General features: G+C 42.8%; 1 protein-coding gene across 1 annotated transcript in view; it reads right to left on the bottom strand.

The window, feature by feature from the left end:
* The window catches only part of syn3 (synapsin III), a 64,679-nt gene extending 40,832 nt beyond the window's left edge, over positions 1–23,847 (bottom strand). Inside the window, exons 1-4 of the mRNA XM_076152722.1 lie at positions 23,576–23,847; positions 23,465–23,536; positions 16,477–16,534; positions 9,186–9,277 (exon numbers count right to left, since the gene is read on the bottom strand). Of these exons, the coding sequence (XP_076008837.1) occupies positions 9,186–9,277; positions 16,477–16,534; positions 23,465–23,536; positions 23,576–23,847 (494 nt within the window). The remainder of the gene's footprint in view (positions 1–9,185; positions 9,278–16,476; positions 16,535–23,464; positions 23,537–23,575) is intronic.
* Between the last annotated feature and the right edge of the window lie 1,373 nt (positions 23,848–25,220).

The following is a 25,220-nucleotide window of genomic DNA, read 5'->3' as shown; positions in this document are numbered from 1 at the left end:
TACTGTACATCTGCATACCATGCCCCGTATAAAGCTATGACGTTAAACGCTTCTCCTAAAAACGAAAGCTGGACTGTTAGTGGTTAAAATACCATCCCAACATCTGTTTATTTTTCAGTTATTTTCTGGGCTCTGGTAAAATGTCTCTGCCTCTGCGGCGGCTCCCTCCAGGCCGACACCTCTGTCAGCACATTAACACATTTGCATTTGGGTCTTGTGTTTATAGCGACGGGCTCCATTATTCACGGACCATGTCGAGTTGAAGGGGTGAATAAATGCTCCATGGAGCGTCTAATCTTTCAGACCATCTATCTAATTAACACAGCCTAATCCCTCCTGTTGCAAAGTGCTCTGGGAGCAAGGCCAAGCGACCCATCAGGCACCTGGAGGCCTCCTTTGATCCAGCCCACATGTCACTGCAACATGGGAAATTCACTTTGACTGAAATTTGCCCAATGATTTTTTTCATTTTTGAATTGGTCATGGTGCATCTGTACATACTCCACATTCCTGTCATTGAACTGTGTTAGCTCTCATATTGATATTTTATCAGTTTGATCAGTCAGGTATATGATTTGATTTAACATGAAACAGTATTTGTGACTCTTTTTTAAACATTATTTTTTTAACATATCACATTATGTTTTGTATAGTAGATTTGTTCCACATTGTTTTGTACATAAAGGTTGTATTTTTAGAATTCCATATATTTTTTTATTTATATATTGTTTATGTTTGTAAAGACATGATACTTAACTGGCATACATACATATAGACCTATTCAAGAGACACATTGCCCGTTCAAATAAAAATCATGTAAATCATACATTTTACATGTATAATTCCATATCCAGACCTATCCAGATCATATTACACACCATTTTGTAAAGTCGTGGTTTAAATCAAAATGCAATTGCAATAGAACCAGAATAAATAAAGACTTTGACCCACATTTTGACACACACATGAAGCTCTTACCAGGTAACTTTTTACTACTAGAGCTATGTGCCGTGGGTACTTGAACAGGCTCTGGGTGCTCAAGTGTTGCTTACGTTAGAAAGCACGGACTGGACTGCCTTCACGGCTGAGAGGGGATCTGGTCTCGGCGACAGAGCTACTACAGCTGTTCCTCTCTGCTGCTGCCGTGCTCAGCCGCAGTGGCAACCGACCAAAGTCTCTGCTATTTATACTGGATCGAGCTGTTTATTGAGGCTGCAGAGGCAAACCAAGTAGCGTGCCATTTTGAAAAAACACCTACTTTACCAGCAGTGTGGATAAAAAGTTCAAACATACAGTTACATCCCTACCTGATTATTACTGTATCCAAAATGCTTGCTGACTGAGAGATTATTGACCAATTTAAACATGAATCATGGCCAGATTCCCACTGACAATGTACATGACATCCCAGATTAAGGTCGAGAAAAAAATCCTATTCCACGTTTTCATAAATAAAGATGTTTTTACTATTACATGCTTAAATGTCGGGCAGCACCCAGATTTCCAGTATATTTATATAAAGTCTAATCCGAATTTCCACATTAACACAGTACAAACAAAATGACAATGTGGATACTGGCTCCATCCACCTGTGACCCTGCACAGAATAGGAGAGTAGAACGAATGGATGAATGGAAGCTCAACTTTTGCATGGCATGTAAAAAAATACCTTTGCCACATACTTCTGCTGCACTAACATCCCTGTTTTGTCTATACGAAATGAATAAAAACTGACCGACTCCACTGCGTCCTCATTATTGCACACAGGCCAGATGCAGAAGACATTCAGCTCAGTGGGATGGTTTTCACCGGGCTATGGTTAATGGATGCAGTGCCCTATAGCAGCAGGGCATTACCCTGGTTTGTCACCCATTAACTTTGTTTTTCCACTCTCCTCATTCGGACTTATACTGCCGAACCGAGGCTCCCTGTAGGTTGCGGATTACCTTGAAGTGGCACATTCATGCTTTACGATCCGCAACGCTCAGGCCCTACAGTCATCTCTCTCGAGTGATATGGTAATGCGCCCTTTGGATGGGTTGTCAGTGGTGCAATAAAGGCTGACAACAGATATTGAATGGGGAATACTAGGGTTATAGATTAAGGATATGAGATCGGAATGGATCCACATGGAAGCTTAGGCCAAGTTATAACTCCCAAATTGTAAATTCAGAAATATGTCAGTATGCATAGGCTGAACAACAATATCCATCTAAACATGTAGTCTAACTAAGTAAATCTTAAAGTTAAGTGAAACAATCTTGCTCAAAAGCAATGGCAATACAAGGATATACCTTTTACAATGATGGTGTCACTTGTTTCTTGAAACTGATGAACCTTTACTTTCATGAGGAATGAGCTTACTGTTCTAGCCCTTGTTTTAAAGGGGACATACAGTATACAGATTTCCATGTTCCTACTTACATTAAGGGGTAAGCAAAACATGATTTCTAGTTAAACAGTCTCATAGCAGTGTTACATCAGCATGTTACAGAGGGACTAACAATAACATACAATAATACATTGGGTTTGTCTCACTGGATGCATCTCATTTGGTGAGAACTTCAGGAAATCGTAACTGATGTTTAGCACATACTCCCGCCTATGAAAATGACAGAAAATAACAAAAAGTAGAAAGAAAAGGTACTGTACAAAAGGGAGCAGTGCCAACAGGATGTTTTCATCGACATTCCTCAAACAGGAAACTATTCAAACCCAAGACAATATGCTGCCATTTTGTTCCTCTGATCCATTTATCTGACAAAATCTCTGACCTTCTAATAGGCTCCACAGGGATGTCTGAATTGGGGGGAGCATTTGTCCTCTTAACGGCCCTGTGCCTGGCTCCAAGGCTGGCCAGAGCATTATCATGCTCCCATCAGTCTGTCTCTCATTGATAAGCATAATCGAGGTAAACCTCGGTGGGAGTGCTGCAAATGTCAAACAGTACATACAGAGAGATCAGTGCAGAACTCGCACACAATGGCAAATTGTACCCAACTGGCCGCCCATCATCATCTCTGCAAAGCAAATGCACCTTAGAGAAAACTTTACCCTTTCCTGCTCAGAGGACAATTACACTCATAACAATAAGAGTTTGACGCAATGCCAGAGAATCGGCATGCAGGCTCACATCAACCTTTGTCATGACGTCAACTGCAGTGATCCATCAATCCATCCTGTGTTAAACATTAACATAAGAGGCAACTCTGTCATGTCTTTTGGCTACAATATGCTCTTCTACATCCCTTTAACAGCTGCATCAAATATTAAATAAAGATTTTGACTGTTGGATTTATTTAAATAATCTCATTTTGGCTATCTGCTGCTTGAATGGGATCCAGTTCAATAGACAGTCAGTAATAAGGTCAGCCTGGATATGAAGGTTTTAAGAGCTCCAGGGCTTTTATGTTGGAGGGAGATTTCATTCAAGCGTACTGATTTCCCTGCTGTAACTGATGAATCTAGGATAGCATGATGTGATCTCCTAGCCTGCAACTAGGAGTCCTCATGGCTGAAACAGTGGCCGCCAGTGCCACCAGAGTGACCTGGCAGCAGCTCAGAGCCTGGGCGGCGGTCCGTTTGGGGCCGCCAGAGTTCTGCATTATCTCCAGGCCGATTGCACACCAAGCTCATTTGACACAACCGCATAAAGCGCTGCAAGGGGTCACAGAGAAACTAAAAGGGCCTGCAAAGAACAAGACATGAGGATTAATGTGAATTACAGGTCTCCATCCAAAAAGGAGAGGGCGTAACTAAAAAACATCAACCAGCAAAAGGAATTAGAAAATTTACTAAACACTGATTGTGTTCAGGATTTGGACAAAAGTAAGTAAGAGCGATAGTGCATTAAATGACCTCTGATACAGGGGGAAATGAGTGTTGATATGAGTTTGAGTGAATTAGCGGGGCCATTTGTATTCATGGCTACATTATCCTCGCTGCTGCTGTATGCTTTCATTATAGTCACAGCACTCTGAAAGGAAACCACCCTCAGGCCCCCGAAAGCCACGGCTGAACTCAGCATGTCTGAGTGTGATTTATAAGCTTGATAACAAGATGAACCTGTCTGAGGTATTGGGTGTTGAGGCAGCTTGAGGCAGACAATTCCTTCACTGATTAAAATGGGCTTTCAAGGTTGGTCAAGCGAGTGGGTAGGGTGTGTGTGTGTGTATGTGTATGTGTATGTGTGTGTGTGTGTGTGTGTGTGTGTGTGTGTGTGTGTGTGTGTCACCTCTGTGTGGTCTCAGCATTAATCGTCACCTGAGGTAACCAAAGAGGAGGAGATTCTTGTGTTGGGATGGGTGGTCCCATCTGGCTGAGACCAGTAGCTTTCAGGATAGAAAATTAAATAGAACGAGAAGACAAATAATCAGGCATGGGTCTGCTAATGTAATCTGTCTGTCTGCCTTCATCGGTGGTTCAGCCATGACAGGGTCAGGTAACCTGAACACCCGTCTGAACAAGTCATTTAATGTAGTGTTGAGACTAATTTGTGTAAAACAAGTACACAATGTAAACCAAGGGATTGGATCCAGAATCTAGGATTTAAATGTCACTCAACATGTTTAAATGTTACTCAACATGTTTTGAGAAGATTATCTAAGGAAGTGTTGACACTTGTGAGCTCATAAAATTACAGAATGTTACATTTCTAGCAGTGGCTCTTGAAGACTCCTGGTCTTGCTTTGGCAGCTTTGTTCCCGATTTACACAAGCACAACCACTTTCAATATCCACTGTTTGAACTTTGTCCGTTTGCCCCCCAGACACTTGAAAATAGTCTGTTGAATAGACATTACCTCAGTGTTTTAAGTGGTCAGAGCAATAAAGAAGACATGGTGCAAAATCCAACCACATTGTAGTGCAAAATGAGCAGAATTAGTGACTTTTACTATACAGCCAAAAATGTTGTCTTCAGTTTTTGTTAATCACCGTCATCCGGGGGTTGGTGAAAAGCTTTTCAGCACTTTTTCTACTAACTGACCCATCAGGACAACCTGGACATTGTAAAAAAGAGAACTCATGGACACCTCCTTATGGAATAAGTACACTAATGAACTGTTCCAGAATCTCACAACACCACAAGTATCCAGCATATAGTTGTATACAAATCATTTGACGCAGCAGACACAGTGTGACAATTAGGTACACGTAAGGTCAAAATAAGGTAACAAATTGTGACACGATATTGTGACAAAGGTCTATTGAGATATTATTGTAGCACAGAGAGTCCCTTTAGTGCCACTGCTCTTCTTCTGCATCAATATTATTGTGATTTTCAGTGTCCTAGTGGGCACAATAATGTAGGCAGCTAGTGTTATTAAGGCCCTTGAAGAGCAATAAAAAATACTGAATTCAGATGTTGGATGAATTTTAAGTCTGAACACAGAAAAGGGCTTGTTTGTGTTCTCAGGAATGATTGATCCAGCTGATGCAGCAACCGGAAACGACTTAAACCTAGCGTGACAGTAAAACAAGCTGGATAAACCACCCAATCACCAACATCACCCACAGTAAACACTTACACCGGCACTCATTAATCACCGCTAATTTCTTAACCAGTTTTATGAACCACAGGAGGATTGGCTGTGGAGAAGCAGAAGGACGGTGGAGGAGACAAACTTTGGTCTGTGGCTAATCATACTTGGCTGCTGTGATCTGTAGTCCGGCCAAACCAGTGTTCCCACTTTAAGCTGAGCAGCTAGCGGGAGGTTTTGGCAGGAGGCGGCGGAGGAGCCAAAGGGCTGACTACAGCAGTGCAGGGAGCAACACACTGTACCTCGTGGCATGTCGCTCTGTCACACTGCAGTTCAGTGTGTGCCACGTTGCACGATCACACACGAGGGAGCAAATTACAAACACAATAATGGAAAATGTAACTTAAAGGGGGACAGCTTTCTGTGTTCTTACTGTATTTTCAGCTGTGTATTTAATTCATTTTAAATCATTTACAGAAACAAGAGGAAGGAGTTTATAAGTTTATACTTCCTCCTACTCTCTTTCAAATGTATTCCCGCTTTGCACACCGACAACGAGGACATTTCTTGTACCATCAATTTAGGGCTTTTAGGGGTAATTTACCAGCTTCCCTCCACAGCCGGGGAAGCCTTTATAAGGTTGTTTTCCCTGTGTTAAATGAACAGAAATGGATGTACATCAGTGGACTTTAACTGAAGCATATGTTTATTACAGACTTACAGACTGTTTCTAAATCAAGTGGAATAAATGTAATTTCATCCTCCAATAGAAGTTGGCATCTGAAGAATGTCAGTACCTGGAGACAGGTTTGGTTCTGGTTCTGATTATAGAAATAGAAGAAGATAGAAACTTTATGATGCAAACACGTCGTTGTGCCCCTCTTACATATTACAACACACACACATGCGTTATAGGGGGGTCAGCGCAGGACAGCCATGACATGGTGGCCCTGGAGCAGTTTGGGGGTTTGGTGCCTTGCCCAAGGGCACCTCGGCAGTGCCCTGGAGGCAAACTGGCAGCTCTGCATACAGGGACTTGAATGATCAATACCCATTGAGCTACTGCTGCCCAAAAAACCTGCTCCAGGTGAGGCTTGAACTCACAACCTCAGCATTGCTCTGCTCAATACCGGTTTATAAGTACCGGGCGCTAACCGATTGCACCAGTGGAGCTTCTATAAAACCTCTGTTGGCCGAGAACTGGGTCAACATAGCTGCTTGGAAGGCAGCTATGCTAACCACTATACCACCAACACTGTACAATTATGTGAATATTTGTGACGTCAGGTGTAATCTGAGCTCCATTGTCACCATATCAGTGGATATCCTCAAATGCCTCACTTGTATCTAATGCATGACCCAAGCAAGAGGAACCTACGGTCAGATCGGGCGCATAAACAACTCTGAAACCACAGAAGTGTGAGAAAGTGGGCTGCCATAGTTGGAATGCGTTGTGCCTGTGGACAGAGGCTGGAAGGTCAGGAAGCTGTGAATGCAACATGGCCTTCAGTTCTAAGACATGTGAAAAGGCACTATGAGTGAATCATAAAAGCTGTTTTGAATACAAATGTGTCAACGTGCACATATTTGTGTACCAAGTCTAACCATCCCATGCTTACACACACTTCAACACAAGAATATCCCTCTCCCTCTCCCTCCCTCTCTCCGTCCCTCTCACTTCTATGTCCTATCTATAGAGTTGCTGTAAAATCTAAACTGAGAATAAAAACAGTTCTGTCAACATACATCATTACTGGCAAATATTATAGATCTACAGGTCATGATCTACAGAATCTGTCCAGATACAGTCAGTGTGCATTTATAGATTTCCATTCTTTCATCCAGACTGACTTATTATGAGTGGGTCAGTCAGGGTTCAGTGTACACATGGGTACTGATGGCAACAAACTAGCATTTTGAGGGGATTGGACCTGGTTACAGAACAGCCTTTGAATCCATCACACATTATTATTCATTGACCAATCAGACCCGTTGCTTGAAACGACCATTGTACGAGATGTAGTCAAGCACAGAGACGTAAACGACGGCCTCAACCACAACAATTTGGCAGTGAATGTCACTGTTTGTGAACGAGGCTCTTTCCCTCATTGCAGCAGTCTGACCATCTGCATCCAATTTGGCTTCTCAATCTATGCAGCAATATCTCCAAAAATATTCTCTCCCTACACAATAACCACAGTGTCATTTTTCGACAACAGGTTGCATTGTAATATTTGCACTGAGCCGGGTCTAGCCACCCCAATTATCCTCGCTTGGTTTCAAACCGAGCTGCGTGATCGGGCCGTTTCCGGAACAAATGGTACTTTTAACACTGATAAGAAAGTTATTTCATGAAACAGCGTGCAGCCAAGGTCAACACACAGATTAGGTGATTTCCTAAGAAGGCTGGTGTACTAACTGGATAGACTATATGGCATTCACTCACTCAGGTGGCTAAATGGATTTTGCAATCAATCGTGGTGCAAATGGAACAATATCCTGTATGTAAGTGTTATAAAAGCTGCAGGTATTAAGATTTTAGATACTTTATTCGTCATCTTGCATGCAATTCACGGCAATCACACACAATTGATATTTGTCTTGTAAGGTTTCATACAAAGGGTTTGTCAATTATCTGGCCTTTGATTAACTAACTAGCCACTAGTGAAGCTCTTAGTCCTACATATTTCACGTTTAGTTGATGTTTGTGACTGAAATACAGTGAATTTTTGAGTGAGTTACCGGCAAGAAACAGCAACCTAAAATCTCTATCCCGCTCTCTCCCTCTTGTGTCTGTGTTGCATGCTATTTCCTAATGCATGACTTAGTATTTACTCCTTTGCATGCCTTTTTTGTACCTTTGTATAATGCCACTAAAAGTTCCTGTTGCACAACCAGCCATTCGTGGAGGGGGACTCTCTCTTGGAATTGCCTCTCCTGAGGTATCTTCCTTTTTCCTTGTACATTAAGAGTTTTTCCTTATCTTCCTGGAGAGCTTTGGTCAGGGTCAGGAATTTTCCCGATGTGGGTCTGTGAAGCCCTTGGAGACATTGTATGTTATATTGGGCTATACAAATAAAGTTGACTTGACTATAAATAGCACAGAAATCAATCGTATTGGCTTCCCTGGCAAAACCGTGATTGTCAGCACTGTCAGCCCACAATAGGAACAAAGAAGACAATTATATGACTCAAGGTTAATCAGATTTTAACACAGTGATTAGTAATCAAGCCTATACAGTCTGGCTTTCTTTAAAGAGGAATAATCACTTGCAAATCTAAAGAAAAGATCAGATTGATTTATGGGGGTTATGTGCGTGACTACAACACTGATCAGACTGCTTAGCTTAGACGGATTTATCACACACACACATAACCATTGCTCCAAAAGACCACAAGGTAAAAGGAAAACTAGAAAATGTTTTAATATTTCATTTGTGACTGTTATGTGTCTTTTCCCACCTAGGCTGAAAGTGGGTACGCAGTCCCTTTTGTAAGATTTCCCACTGGTGTAATCATGTTACAGCCTTGATTTCTCTGAGTGCAGGCGATGTTATAAATACACAGTCATGCTCAATGCCTCCGAGAGAAAAGAAGTGGAGTCTTTGTGCCGGCTCACTGAGGCAGATTATAGATTGCGTGGGCAAATGCGTCAAAGCCGTCTTGCCGAAGGACTCGAGCTCTCCGTCTGCCTCTTGAGTCTTACCTGACCACTTTGGCGCCGCCCTTGGTGACCTGCATATCCACCATACATCCCGAGTTCACATAGGAGGCGAGGTTGATCTCTGAGAACTCCGCCTGGGGAACACAAGGAAAAACACCAATGCCAACATCAGATGTTAGATCCAACAACTACACATAAGGTCATCAGGGTTCTCTACATTCAATGAACTCCCTGACTCAGTGCTTCTGAGCTAAGTAGAGCATTTCTGCACGCTGGTGCACAAAAGATCCTCCTGTTTATTTTGGCTTTCTGACAGAAATAGATTTCTGTCAAAAGTTTTACTGTGCCACTTGTTTGACTAGAATACCATTGACTTGTGCAAGTCATCTGCCGGAGGAAAAGGAACATGCTCACCTTTGCACCTTTCCCTCTAAAGCATCAAAACTCACAGGAAACGTGCCTGCAGCCACTGAGATCCACTGCAGACAATATATTATACTGCTTTTACTTCATTTCACATTTCACATTGACAAAGCGAGAAAAGAGAAGCAGACAGCCAGAGAGACAGATTGAATGTTCACTGGTGAGAGGAGGCAAATTGAGTTATCCCCAGCCTGTGGCCTCCCTGACAGTGAGGCCCTTGTGAACGGCCGTAGCCTGGCTACCTAATGACTTCGTCAAACTCCCAGAGATACTCTAAAGGAGGGGCGACAGGCAACTTCTGGGAATGAACTTTGTCGATGGACAAGGAAGGACAATTTAATTTAATTTCTAATGATTATCATGGCATTCTGGCAAACCGTTGGTGTGAATGCTCCAAACTGACTGACTTACTGAAGCAACTTCTTCTCCTGTCACTTTGATAATTGCATTATCACAAAAGGCTCTTATACAGTGTGAGAATAAAGCTTTAGGGGTCATATTACACTTTTCTTTTACTACTTTCCCTAATTTTTTTATAATTTCACAGGGAGTCTGAGTTGAACACTGCTAACGGTGGGTTTTTCAGTAATGACAATACCAAATAGGGCCTGCTTGCACTCAGTGTGCATAGCAGGGCTACAGCAAAGAAGTAGAATGACATATGACGTCTGTGGTATGTGCTACCAATAAAAGACCTTTTAATGTGTGGTTGATCAGAACAGTTTACTACAGAACAGTTATCATATTTACAGATAGGGATTGTGAATGAACGAATGAAATAAATGAATTTGTGAACGATAGATTACCAGGCAAAACATTGCAACATGGCACCAAGTACTTCAAACATACACTTTGTACATTATCCTGTTTCATGACACAGACCATTGATTTGGTCTGACAATCATGATATCCTCACAATTCTATCATGATTATTGACTCAAGTTTCTGTCAGAATTACCTTTAGGATCCTTTTTTGCAATAGATAAAGAATTACATCCTGTACCCAGATAATGGAAAAGTGCTAATAAGAATGACCATAATCTATGAGAAGAGGAATCATGTTGTTGGAAATGTGCAAAGAAATGTTCGTATCCAAGTGTACTCGAGCTAAAGAGGCCATACGGACAGCGAGTAAGTAGACTTAAAGAATCCAAAACTTCCTAACCTTACAGCCAGCACTTTAAAGATGATAAAGAGGCTCGATCATCAACACAGACGCTTAGTTGAAGACGTCTTGTGTAGTTCAGCCTTCAAAGACTCTGAAAACCATATCAAATCCTCAAGCTGACCCGCTACTCAACCCAGCGACGGGCATTATCCATAGCAAGTCAAGTTCGCGCTACACACACACACACACAATCATACTGTCCTCATCATTGGAGACTTGGGAGTGCTGTAAGCCTGCTTTACCAGGCTTTACATGGGCTTTCATCTACATGAAAAGAAAATATTATCAGCAATATTCTCCCAGAGATACATTTCCCTTTCATCCTGTGCTGTGGCCCATGTAAACTCCGTGTGGGGGAGTGAGTAGTTTTCAAAAAGACTGTGCCAACATAACCAAACTGCCTTTTCTACCAGGAGAAAAAAAACGCCCACTGCTTTTATTTATTGTGTTGCACTCAGAGAGGAAAGGCTGTGGGCGATTAAATTCCGTAATCTTATTTAAGGGACAAGGAGATGCCACTCACACTCAGTGCGCCTCAAGGACATGCACTTGGATCTAGTCCTTTTCTCAGCTCCTCTCTACCGATACCCGCCTCTGAAAGAAACATCTGTGTCCTCAGCAACACACACGTTGCCAAAAAAGACTCATAACACATGCAAGTACATAAAACACACACACACACACACACACACACACACACACAATGTGTCTCCAAGGTAAATTCTGTTCCTAACACAAGCGTTAACATTTGCTACAACCAGATAAACCCAGAGAGTGGGCAATATTTTGGCACGACCCGAGCACTCCGCATCATCCGTGATTGGCTGGTTCTGGGTCAGAGAAGCACTAACAATCACTGTCATTGGGCAGTAATGGATGAAGTGGCTGGTGTGGGGCAAAGCACCAGAAGGCAGGACAGGAGCCTTTTCACAGTGCCATGGTTACCATCAGGGTAACGCATTCAGACACTTGTCTTGCCCTGGGAAAGGAAAACAGGAAGTGATGCATGGGACAACTGCCTCCAGGGCTGATTCTTCTCATCTGCTGACCTGCATTCAAGCTGGATTAAAAATGGCTTTGGGCCAACCTGTTCAGGGAGAGAGCTACGGGACATGGCAGGATTGTGATTAGATCAAATTGTATCTCATAGTTGAATACTTTTATAGAATAGCAGATATATAAAGGAGACAGCAGCACTTACAGTTGTCATATGCACATGTAAACTGTTGTTGTAGTAGAGTAAAGAGACTGAAATTGTCATAAATCAATACTGTTAACAGCCCTAAGCATCCTGTGCATGCATTTCCTTAGCTGCCATACTTCCTCACACAAACTCAGTGGTGTATAGTCAGCTGAGGCCTTATTTGTATTTTTGCCAAAATCACAATACAGATCAATAGTGTACATAAACATAATAATCCAAACCATCTATCTGACCAGATGTGCTATAGTTCAAAGCACTGTTTCATCTCATTTATCCCTGTGGTGCTCCATGCACTCTGCGCTCTGTCCCGACTGCCAAGCCATGAAAACCTGTGGACAGTACAGTAAACAACACTTGACAAGTGCCTCATCTGGAATTTCTGCGGGTATTTTTAGGTTTGCACTAATCCGTGTCACCGAGGTGCAGGTGGTTAAGGTGCCTTTTGTTTGCTTTACTTGTAAACAGAAGCTTGTGTCCTCTGGCACAAACAAGCTGCAGGGATCATTCAGGCTACAATGGAAAATGGAAGAAACAAACAACAAAAGCACGGTAATATCATGCAGGAGAGGTATCAGAACTATGTGTAACAGTTGGGAAATGTTGCCTAAAAGGAGACCAGGAGAGCCTGTAGGATGCTTAAGAATCAGATTGTCCCATAGCTGACTAAGAATAAACCATATTTAACCTAGCTGCATTATTATTTTCTGCCCCACAAATGCCTATTATTCTTCATAACTTGTTCCTCTGATAGGTGAGAAAGCAGCTTTTTCCCAGTGGAAGACCACGCTGGGAAATCTGCAGATTGAGATAGCTGTACTTGTGTCATTGTTAATTCTTTTTCATTTGTCTGTAACAGAAAGTGCTGTTTAAATGTCCAACAGAGATTCTGAAGCAGATCTTGTTGTTGTTGCTTAGATGAAGCTGTTGCATTAATCGGACACTGTGTGCATTCTGGAGAGCTGCGAGCACAGTTGCAGGGCAGATGGCGGATGGAAGAATTCATTGCTGAATGTCTCTCTATTTTTCAGTAACTCTTCTAATCTTGATAAACTCGACTGAATCACACACTGATGCAATTGAGACATCTGAAGTACAGCGCGCCATTCATGTGCATCATAGAGAGGCATTTGCTGCTAATCACTACCACCTTGAATAAAAGTGAAAATATCCCTGAGCCAGATGCTCAGCGCTGTGGGACGACAGAAGGCACGCAGGCGGTTCTATGCCTGGCTGAAATACCTGCAGGGGGTACCAAACAAAACTATCCATCTTGAGCAAGATCTCCCCAGTTCCCCAACATCACTGTGAAAATTCAAGCCAAGAAAGCGCACGGATAACATGTGGCCAAACGGCTGTGAGCTGCACGCTGGGGTCACAGCCCTGCCGAGCAGATGTTGCCACCGACGACCCAGGCAACACATGGTGCTGGGGATCATGAAGAAGTGTCCTTGTTCTTTCACAATCAACAGGCCTCTTTGATTTCTGACTGTTTAATTACTCCGACGCCGTAAATTGCATAGTTTATGACTCTAAACCAGTCTGTTTGGCAGCCGTATGCGAGGTATTATCATATTTTCCGATAAACTCCCGCTGCGGCTCGGGAGCACTTTAGTTTTTCTACTAAAAGATAAACATCATTAGTAGGGAAACAAAAGTAACACACTGAGTTGAAGAGGCAATGCTACTGTCCTACATCCAAGGAAAAAGAGGCATTGTGGGCTTAATTCCACTGAACTCTCCAAGATTGTTGATACGCCCACAAAATGTCTCTGTCCCATAGAAAAGCGGGGAGCACAAGTGTCCAGATACCAGATCAGCTGAGTCAGCAGACCAAATTATCTTTCGCAATGCACTAAGAGATAAGACTTCTTTGAGGAAATCTATATAAGGTAAACAACGGTCGAGAGGGCCAGAAGCTAAGCAAAGAAGGAAGTGCCTGGGCACGAGCGGACAAACGTCAATTTGCCACGGAACTTAAAACATCTTGAGGGTTATTTATCACCACAGAAGAGGACAATATAAAACTTACTTGTGTAAATTAAGATCAATATTTTACAAACACAGCAGGCTTTGTAGATTTGTAGACCAACGCCGCATTGCGATACAGATGTCAATAGCAGCTTCAAAAGCCCTCTAGCATTATCAATATAATAACAATTATTATCATTACTGATTCAAATCTCTCCTTTCTAGCCAATGGGCACAGTGTCAATAAAAATGTAACTGAGCTACAACTTGTCTCTGTCGTACGCCGTTCTTAAGCTCACGGATGATTAACTGACAGTTTAGCAGAATTGGAACCACATGCTGGAGTCATTACTTTTCCTGAAATGCGCACAATTCGTTTTTACATTATTCATATGAGCTGTGACCGCAAGAGACAGAGAAGGAAGAGACACTGTCGGCACATGTCGGAGAGAAAACCGTGACGGCGAGGCTCCTCCCCGGGCTCATCATTCTTCTGAATCTCATGATTTCATGTGAGTCACGGGCTAATCTGCAGTTTCGTGATATATGAGCACTGACCTAATGTAACAGCACATTAACTCTCCGCTTAAACCACAAGGGATTAACTGACAAAGCGCGTGAGAGTGGGAGAAGTTAATATACAACTCACTGCTCCGTTCATGTCAGGTGCATTAGAAACCTTTTCTGTCCTTGAACCTTTCCACATGTTTGCTGGGTGTTTCGCAGGCCATACTGAATTGAAAAGACAGAGGAGCTTCACATATTTTAGCAGTCAGAGCAGTGAGTGTGGCTACATATTTCAGCTTGTTTTAAAAAAAGGAATGGCTTTGTGCCTGTCTTTTCTTCTTGCTTACAGTAGCAGCATCAAGAGCCAAGACCAAATCTGCCCCCAAGCATCTGTTTAGTGGTTTGAAGAGTTTCCCATTGGATACCAGACCTGAATCTTGTACCAAATGCAACTTCAAAGTGTTTCAAGTAAACGTGAAGAGATGATTCATAACAACAGGGGCACAAGTCTACTGTGGGAGGGCAGCGGTTGGCCAGGCAGCTCTAATGAGAGATATCAAATTCAAGAATCAGAATGTGTGTGTCTGTGTCTCTTCCTCACGCTGGCATCAGGGGTAGTCTCGCAGCGTTTTTTTTGCCTCCCGAGGGCAGCATCACATGCGGTGAGCGTGCGCTTTGAGACTAAAGATGGTACCTTATATGGCAGCGAAAGAAGTCGTGTTGGTTTGCGGCCTGTGAGCGCCGGAGAGCTAATGCAGCATGCGCGTGACGGATGGGAACAAGTGAAGGCTGTTCAAAGGCGAGTTCAAAGACCAACCGAGGAAGAAGGAAAGGTCAACATTATGATATCATGATGCTAAAACTCTCTCAAACTGTAGAAAACTTGTCACAAAGGCTCAATTTCTTCTTGCTTTTTGGGACGTGGATGTGGGACCTAATAAGTATAAAACAGTGTGATCATATATGTACTAAATATGAACACAAAGAGTAACGTGTTTTCCTATTTGCTGTGTTTTTAAGGGACCCAAAGTGGTATTTACACCACAAGGGGGCAGCAAAATGTCCAGACATGAGGACGACAGGTTTAAGTTAAGCACAATGATGTATAAACTGTAGCGAAGGAAAAAATCAATGTCAAAACTGTACTGAATATCAAACTGTTAGCTGCGTAGAGTTGATAAAAGCCAGTGACAAAGTGGCCGAGAAAAGGGAAGGAGAAAGTGCACAGGGCCCCTTCATTGCTGCATGTCGCTCGATTTTCACACAGGGATTGGGTTTCCATCGACTTACGGCTCTCGGCGAGGTGCACAAACAGCTTAAGGGGAGTCTGACCTAACTAGGTGGGGCCCAGCTGCTGAAGGCCAATTAGAGAGTGACTTGTTATCCTGGGAAAGAGCTGAGGGTCTAACGAGGACTAACTAGGTCAGTGGTGCTATTGGATCAAACTGTGCTTTGCGTGTGGCGCGTCGCCCAATGCGGTCCCCTGGCTGTCAGATTTAGGGTGCTTAATTAGCTATACCACATGTTTTTATTGGGGCTCGATGGCCGTGACACAGCAAGATGAAAGCTTCCATGCAAATTATTGCACGTCTCATAGAGAAAACTTTGCCTTATTCCCCGATCCGCCCCTCCTTAAAAAAGACTGCGATGTGACCACAACAGTAGACAGCCGAGCAAACAGGCTATAAAATCACCGGTCCAGCTTTTTGTGGTCCGCTCTCCCTCTCCCATAAAAACCCACCACTCCATTTCAAAGACGTGTTCCAGTCTCAACAATGGCTTGCAGATGACCATAGGGCTTTGTGAGGGGAAATCAGATGCTATCTACACATTGTAAATACTCGATGTCTAGACTTATAGACATATTCCGATGCATACCAGGATTTTCTTTGAAAGATGGAAAAATTAGCATCATACCACAACCCTGATACTTTACCACAACAATATATTCTACCCTTTAGCACTTTTCCAAACATATTGTAATACAATACACATATCCTGTATATATACTGAATCACACCTATACTGTATATCCATCACAAACATATTTCTATCCAACATACCTGCTCCACTCTGATCTCATACTCCCCGTTCAGCTTCTTCCCTCTGAAGTACTTGGCCCTGCATGGAAACATTGGACAAAGACAGAACACATAACAATCAACAATAAAGTATTACATACATTCACACATGTATATAAATGTATGCCCATATTTGCCTCCTCTGGATCAACAGTACCATCAACCTGAATATATCTTTTGTTTATTTGACTGAAGTAGAGCTGAAGTGGCTGAAATGTCAACAAACCTTTCAAAATACCTTGTGAATAATGACTCATACTTACCATGGTTACAGATTCTGACCTGTGGGCCTCTCAGGGAATAGACTCCTTTGACACATTCCAACTAATGTAATAAAGTGCTTTTAATATTCACAGATTGAAGGACATTCCTGAGTGTTCGTTGTATTGTATCATTGCAATTTTCGCCAATTTATTCATACTAAGGAGGCTTAGGCTTAGGAGCAACTGTACAGCCAAAAAAAGCCAAAAAGAAGGAGGTACCACGTTTTGATGTCAAATGATAGCGATTGATCGAACACATCTCTGGGTTATGGTTTGTAAATAATATTCATTAGGATTCAGAATTAGGATTTGCATACAGAACATTTCTGAAATTTCGCCCAAGGGGTCAGAGGTCAGGACCACTCTTAAAAAAGGAAGTGTTGACCTGGCAATTCTCTCTCTTTCACACCATTGGGCACATTCACACTGACCAAGTGATGATTGTGGATTCACTGTGCAATTTAAAGCTGTTGCTTGTATACAGGAAACCACAGTGGAAAGTTGTGTTTTTGGTTTTGGGTCATTTCATTGCCCGCTCTGCAATTAAACTTGTTTATTGGTTTATTTGATTTTTGCAATCCCACCAGGATAGATTGAAAACAAAACTCATGCCAGTTCACTTTATGCTATGTTCTCCACAGTTGTGGATGTTTGATGTGAGCCATTTTTTAATTAGATATTATGTACTGAGATATTCTATGAAACATAAGGCACAAACGCCTCAAATATCAGTCTCTTCTAACAAACAAGCAGCCAAAGTCAGGTTATGATGAGGGCTGCTGGGGGAAGAGTTTAAGGCCCAAAGTCTTTCAACTTGCTTATGTTGTCCAGGATAAGCATGAAATGTGGCATGTGGAAAATATGTTCTTAATTTGGTAAAGCACCCCCAATAGCACACTGCCTCTGAGCTAACACAGAGGCTCCTAATCATCTCCACATTCTGATTTGTTTACTGAAATTACACTGAGGTAGCACTGTTAATTTGACAATGACACACAGATGTTACACAGAGGACCTTTAAAGTGTTTATTCCTTTGTTGTTTATTTCTGCTATAACTTCTGTCATGCACCCTTGTTTGACATTTGTTGTTGCGTGTTAAGTAGTAGACAACTTCAAACCCAGGTTATTATTACAATGCTCCACTTACTTCTTGGTTTCACGTGGGAAAAACATACTGTACACACAAACACAAACAGTATAAGCTCACTAGCTGTGGGCTTGAATGACAGAAACAAAACTGGACTTTTACTGAGATGAAATAGTTGAATGATATGGAACAAGGACCAATCTGGGGTATCTTCTTTATGATAGTCATGGATAATAGCCTGAATATGTGTAGGACAGCACACACCAACCCTCTGCAGGTCTAGATCGGCCTGCAGTTGGTTTGAAATGAGTCTGGATCGTGTTCGTTCACACCACAAAGAAACAACTCTGGAGTTATTTTGAAACCAGACCGAGACCCCCCCTCTCAAGCGCAATTACCGAGTTCCAACCTGCCCAGACGGACAGCACCAACACAGGACACAAACTGACCCGACGCGTTTCACTCTTGCCGAACAAAGACTCCTTACTCCTCTCGTCTTCCCACACGTCCGCTCGTACTCTCTCATCGCCTCTTTGTTTTTCATCTCCCTGCATCTGTCCTTTCAAGTCTGTTCATTAAGGTTCATTACAGTCGCTGAGGGGGATCTAGTTCTTAACGTCTCCCAGCTGTTAGACCGGAGTTTTGGGTCCCTTTGCTGTCTCGTTCTCTGTAATTTTGGAAGTCGTGAATCTTCCCAATGGCTGACCTACATACTAGACCAGCAATGCCCCCTGTCACCCTGGACCACCGCGGCAGAGCGTGGGGCAAAACGTTCAGGCTCACCGACTAGAAATGACTGGTATGTCTTTTAAGGTATGGCAAAACATGTCGTCACCGCAAATGATCAATTACATTTACTGGCCGCTGGGTTGAAGGAGCGCTTTACATATGTTCAAAAGTAAACATAAAGCTCTGCAGAGAGGTCTGGGCTTACCCTCTCCCTGCAGCGCACACACCCACTGTATAAACAACACCGAGCTGAATTAAGAGTTTTGTCTTTTTTCCGCCATGAGAATATGCTTCTTTTGTGTGCCGCTAATAGCAAGCGTATGAGTCATGAGCTGTACGTGGACAAAATGAATTACCCCTCTAATATCTTTTACAGTCTATAATAATATTTCACCGCTCCCATTTGCATCTACGCGTCCAAGCTTGATGTGCTAAAGTTACCGTGTTTCTGTAGATACTATATACGTTTTCGCATAAAGATGAAATTTGTCATCTGGTGGTTTGGCTTATAAAGAATGAGAAGGTTTCCAATTAACAAGATGCATCACTCTAAGGTTCTAGTGTAGCTTTTATAGTCCGTGCAGGGTCAAGGCTTTATACATTTAGAACCTCATTAAGGCCAAACATCTAAATGTATCATCACAATGTGTTGAAACATGTAAGACGTGCATTTATCCGCCTACGTATGTTTTTGGACACACCCAGCAAATCAGAGGCTAGAGAGCAATATCCTGGCCATATCCTGACAAGCCAATCAGAACAGAGCAAGCCTTTAGGGAGAGGGTACAGAAATCAGTCTGTTTTGATGCAGTGTGCATAGCAGTACTGCAGTACAGGAGAGTACTGTTGGATCAACTGCAACAACCCAGGTTCAGGTATGATTAAAACAGACTGAACTGTAGTTTAAACACTTAACTTAAACACCACAACACTTTCTGCTTGCGTGTTGGCTAAATATGTCTCCGGGCTGTACAGGGGTAGGTACATGAAGAAGTAAACACAATGCCAGAGAAGGGCTGAATTGAGCAATCAGATGCTCAGATGCTCATTCAGAGTCCAGTGCAAACAAACTGACAGCTACTTGGCCAAACGTCGTACACGTCAGCCCGAGACAGGGAGAGAGAGAAAGCGAAAGACAAGGAGACAGAAAAAGAGGCTTGTTGTTGTTGTTGGTGATGCTCTCAGACTTTGCTTCAGTGCTGTGTACTGCTATTGTGCGTCAGTCACTGCTGGAGGCCAAGCCTGTCAGGGCAGAGCAGCGTTTCCCCAGAGACCCCACAGTCTCAGCTGCAATGCCCAGGAGGAAATCCAGGCCCAGGCAGAGAGCAAAGGAACGGACGTGCACCCTCTACTTCCACTTTGATGCGTTTGACCATGACCTCAAGCCAGGAGCATCCAGAAATCCTCATGAGTGACCTGTGCTGCATCACAACACAAGATGCTTGAAGTGAAGTATGAGGAACAGAGGAATGTGGCCGTGAAAGTGCGCAAAGCCCATCATGCTGAAGCGTCCTTGAGCAACAAACAGCGGCTTTGCTGTACCGATAACCTTAATTAAAAGAGTTCCGAAGCCCTGGGTGGACTGAGCCTGCATATTATGATAATAAGAATTGGTCACAAACTAATGTTTAACGCTAATGCCATAATATTGAACCAATTTAGATTACTGTAATCTTTGCCCTGCAGCGTCTAAAGGGAAATATTGAGTCACCACATTTGCGGCTCTCCTCTGGCCGTGGGCACTGGGTGGGAACGGGTGGGGGGGCGGCCGGCCGCCTGCAATTTAATGGGACTTCTTACAGTATCTGCTGGGTGTTTGCCAGCACAGCAGAGAAACCTTCTGCTTCGGCTTTTAGAGGTCTATCGCAGTTCTTACCTCCAGATAAAATAGTTTTGTTGGCCAATGCGGCTCCAATTACACTGGTGACCGCAGGGGGATACCATCTACACTGATTTATGGAAATGCTGGAGAAACACAATGCAGCTGTTTATCGACTGAGTTTTGGAGTGCTTGCGGACCGCGTGGAGGCCAGAAAAATAAAAACAAGATAGTATCTGACTAAATCCATTACAGGACCAACAAGTAGATTAGAAATGTGGCCAACTTTTCCTTTCCAGGGAGCCAGTGCAGCGATTTCAACAGCAGCAAAGGAGCGTAACTTCTGTATTTCCTAATGTTCCGTCATCGATAGCAGTGAGAGGGCTGAGTTAGAAGGTTTCACATTGTCTTTAAAGCAAACACTGTGACAGAAAGAGCCAACAGCACAGCTCAGATACGTTGCCAAAGCAGCAAGCAAATATTTGGCCTTTTGTACCATTTGCACTTCTTTCGGGCTTTAACTGTTCAGCTGCCGATTTCTGCTTTGAAATCTCCGGTGTGGGAATCGGAGACAAAAGGAAGAGATTATGCTTCAAAAGTCTAAACTGTGAAACAAGAAGAAGGTGAATAGTTCCTACAACACTGCATACAGTATAGAATAGTTGTTTAAGACAAGAGTTTTGTACACCAGAGGGTACAGAATGTTCACAAGTCACCCGTTACCTGAAGCAGCGATGAAAAAGGCTGATAATCGATGAAGAGGTGTTGACACAGACTATATTTATTCATTATTAAAAAGATAATCCTCCCCGTTGACACAACCGAGAAGACAAACGCCGCAATGCCCTATGGCGGCCATAGGGAGGCCATAGGGTGAACACAGAAAGAGCCCGAGTCATCTTCAGTCATGCAAGATGTTCCACTTTGAACTCATTGAATGTGGTGACAGTCAACAACTAAAGTTGCTCCAAACTCATTTTGACGAAAATCAAATTGATGACCATTCACAGTTACAATGGTTGAGAGGCTGAACAAAGAGGAGACTGTGCAGGTTTGATCTGGGACTCTCTGAAAGTTTGAGATTAAGTCTATTTCCTGGAACTTTACATGTATTTTCATACTTATCCTTTCAGTGTGAGGTAGAATATTTGCGTCTGTGCGTGCAGATCATTTCTGGTTTTGACAGTTTTGTAAAGAGCCTGACTGAGAAGCAAAAGTGTCACCAGCAGAGGAAGAGTTAGATGTGAACCTTCAGGGGCTGTCAGACATCACCACCTGCTGGCCAAAGCTATCACTAACAACACTTACAACTCATCTACTAAGAATGGGAAGAACTGATGAGAATCTATTAATAGTAAGTCTACAGCGCCACTATGTGGCCAACAGTGGAACATACTCACATTACTTAAGGATTAGATATAAACGTATCTATATCTAAATGCAAGAATTCATAAAACAAAATAATATTTCTTGGTTTACTTCTGAGTCAACTTTAAGATTATACACATGGCAACTTCACCAGTGCATTCAGGGAACCAGACCTAGATAGTTTTGAATGTAGATCAGTTATCAATAAAATAATTCTGATTTCAAAATGAAAGTGGGCGCCAACGTCGTCACATGACTCCCATGTGACCCAAGGTGTGAAAAGCTGAGAGGATAAATGCCATAATTTATTCTCTGCCTGAATGAGTGGACAAAGATCATTAAGACCAAAGTCCAGTTGTATTCAACTACTGCTGATAGATAGCTGCTGCTTTGAATTTCACATAAATGGCTTTAATTGTTGTTAATGTGCTGAAAGCAGAACAAGCCACCTGCCACATCGCCTATTCTCCCTTTAGAAAGATCCAAGCTCTAACTGCTTGATGAGTTTGCTTAGTTGAATAAAACCTCTCTACTTTCCAGAGAGAAGAAAGAAGAGGAAGGACGGCAGCACTCCCTCAGTGAGGCTGAATGAGCCTGAGGGTCTCAGAGATGGGATGATTCTCTGACTATTCATTTCAGTATCACCTGGAGAAACCGGCCCTGTTGGGATTTCAGCCAGCCCGGCTTAAAGAAAGGAGCCGGCTTTTGGAGGATTGAGCGCAATCTTGCTGCTTTTCGACGTGCCTGCCAGCAGGAGGCTTTGATTTAATGACCATCTTAGACCTTGGCATGATCGTCCAGCAAAGCCTCAGGATACAGACGCAATATAATGACCCCGGCAAATAGTAGAGATAAATTGAGAGGCCTGAATGTAACTAATAACAACCTTGGTGAGGTCGATTCACCACAAAATGTCAGGCAACAGAATAACAATCGAAATGAGGTGGAAGAGCGGTTTATTGATTCACTAAGACAAACGTGATAAACTGACTGCTGCACGTCCGCCTGCAGCTCTGAGAATCAATTCCTTCACCACGCAAAGTAAAACTGATTCAGCTTCTGACGAAAATGAGGTGCTGTTGGTGAAAGATGAACACATCAACTTTCATTAAAGCTCATTTATACTTCTGTCATCTCTGGAGCCAAGGGCCATCCTCCTGTTACCATGGCAATTTTAATTCCATCACAGGAGCCACAGTGGGAGCAAAGAACGGGCCACAAAATACACAATGATAATGAGTTTTCATGATCACAGGTGTCACTTAAACTTTTCTTATCTAAATATGCTGTGTTCAGTATCTACGTAGATAATCAGCATCATTTCACAAAACAAAACTTTAGTGTTGTGTATCCGAGGTCCAGCTAGGCAAGAAACAGATATTGGTCTGGATCTGGCAGATTCAATTATACATGATTACATTACACATACAGACAGGGGCCACACTGAGGGCATCCCTGTATGTTCAAAAGGAATGGTAGAAACACCAAAGATGTCGATTCTGCAGTATGAGACAATTCTTCTGTATGTGTCCTGGAGTTCATAATGCACATTATGAACATACTGTGACAGGAAAAGAATATGTAACTTAGTTTATTTGTGTTGTGAGAGCACAATCTAATAATCCTTGAGGTTCTTGTCAAAAATGTTTCTTACATGATGCATTCATGTAAAAATATCAATTCAATATATCATCTAAACTCACCAGTCTGTGTGTTGATCATCGATGACCAGTAGGATCTTGGGCTTGCGGATGACAGGCTTTGGCGGCTGTGCACTTCCTGTTGAGGCACCTTCAGCAGCATTCGCAGCAGACTTGGCATGTGCGGCGGCGGCGGCGTTCTGGGCCATCTGAGCGCTCTTCACCACGCTGGAGAAGGAGCTCAGGAAGCTCCCAGAGGCCGACGCTGAGCCCTGGGTCGGGGTCGGGGTCGGGAGGCTCGGGGGCTGTCGCCTCTCGGTGGCTGGGGAGGCGGGGGAGGAGGTGGACGAACCCGTAGGGGTCGGTCTCTGCAGATCCATCATGTAGCCGTTGGGGAGGTTGGCCACGAAGCTGCTGTCTGACAGGCGCCGGCGAAGGTAGTTCATGGTGACGGGCTGGTGGGTCGGTCAGGCCAGAGGAGGTGAGGGGGGAAAGAAATCACAAAATCCTACAGAAACAAGACAGAGAAAGTAGGATTTGTGCATCTCTCGGAAGTGTATGATCAGTTACACCTAAAGCTGCAAATCTTAAAATCAGAATGGGGTTGGATTTAATAAAGTGAAACTAACATAACATTCAGGGAGAATACAGGTGCAGTTTGATGACATAGATTGCTTGTGTGCTGTCCGTGGTGCTGAACGAATGTGTCACAGGGCCTATTTCCAGCTCAAACGTGCATACGTACAACAGTGCATAAAGACACGTCCATTAGTTCAAGGGGACACGTCAGAGACACATCAGCTTCTTTGAAAATAAAACTCGTCCATGTCAAGAGATGTAATGTGTTTTTGTTAATTTGACAGACAGACACAGGATGTATGTTGTATTACTTAAATAAATTCCATTCATGTCTGTTGAAGTCCAACTTAAACATGACTGAATGTCTGTGTGAAATGTTTCAGATCCTTCTCCATTACAGATTTGAGGATGAATGATCAAATGTTACATTTTACCACCATGTTTAAAAGTTAATATCCCAGCGGGAGAAAAAAAGCCTTTACACCTTCTTTACTATCTTATATCTGAAATACTCATTTATTGTTATTGTATTTTTACAAGAACATTATTGTTTTCTCTCATCCATTCCCACCCCCCCCATCAATAAAATCTGATTTCCAATCTGTTCCTGTGTTTTTCAGTCTCATCTAATGATTATGGCACCATTGCAAAACTGTCATCTGATACTAAGAAGGTACAAAACAATTGATACATTCTTATTTCAATGAGGTGCAAGCCTTCCAGAAGTTGGTAATCTTCTCAATCGGATTTGCATAATACAGATGAGAATAATTTGGTGACAGAGCAGTGACGGTGCTAATCTGGAGCCACGATTCACAGCTTGTTTCTTTCTAAAGCAGACTGGAGAGCCTGCTGGGAGAAAGGAAGCAGTTACGCAACTCCTCAAACACAGAGACATTTGCAGAGATTAGCTATCAAACTGTAATGGAACAAACACGCAAAGGATGGCAGTAACTGTGGAAAGAAACCCTTAAAACCTGATTGAGACTAGGTGGCTCTCCCAGTAAATGGAGCTTAAAAGAGATAAAAGTGCATTTTCACCGAGGTGCCTTTCTAATGACAGGGAGGAGGAGGAGCAGTAGGAGGAGGAATGAAAAGTGGGGCAAATGTCCCATGTCGTCAAACTTAATGTAGTCAGACATTCGTGTTGCTTCTGTCTGAGCATCTGCAGGCAAGAAAGTGAATGCAAAGTGCCACAAATAGCAGTCGTACAAATGGCAGAAGCAGAAGTTGCAGTAGA

Source organism: Genypterus blacodes, unplaced genomic scaffold (genome assembly GCF_046128005.1).
Source record: "Genypterus blacodes isolate CSIRO-AG114 ecotype Tasmania unplaced genomic scaffold, CSIRO-AGI_Gbla_v1 ptg000007l_1, whole genome shotgun sequence".
Taxonomy (NCBI): Eukaryota; Metazoa; Chordata; class Actinopteri; order Ophidiiformes; family Ophidiidae; genus Genypterus; species Genypterus blacodes.
Note: the sequence above shows the minus strand (reverse complement) of the source record. Positions and strands in the feature narration are given on the sequence as shown.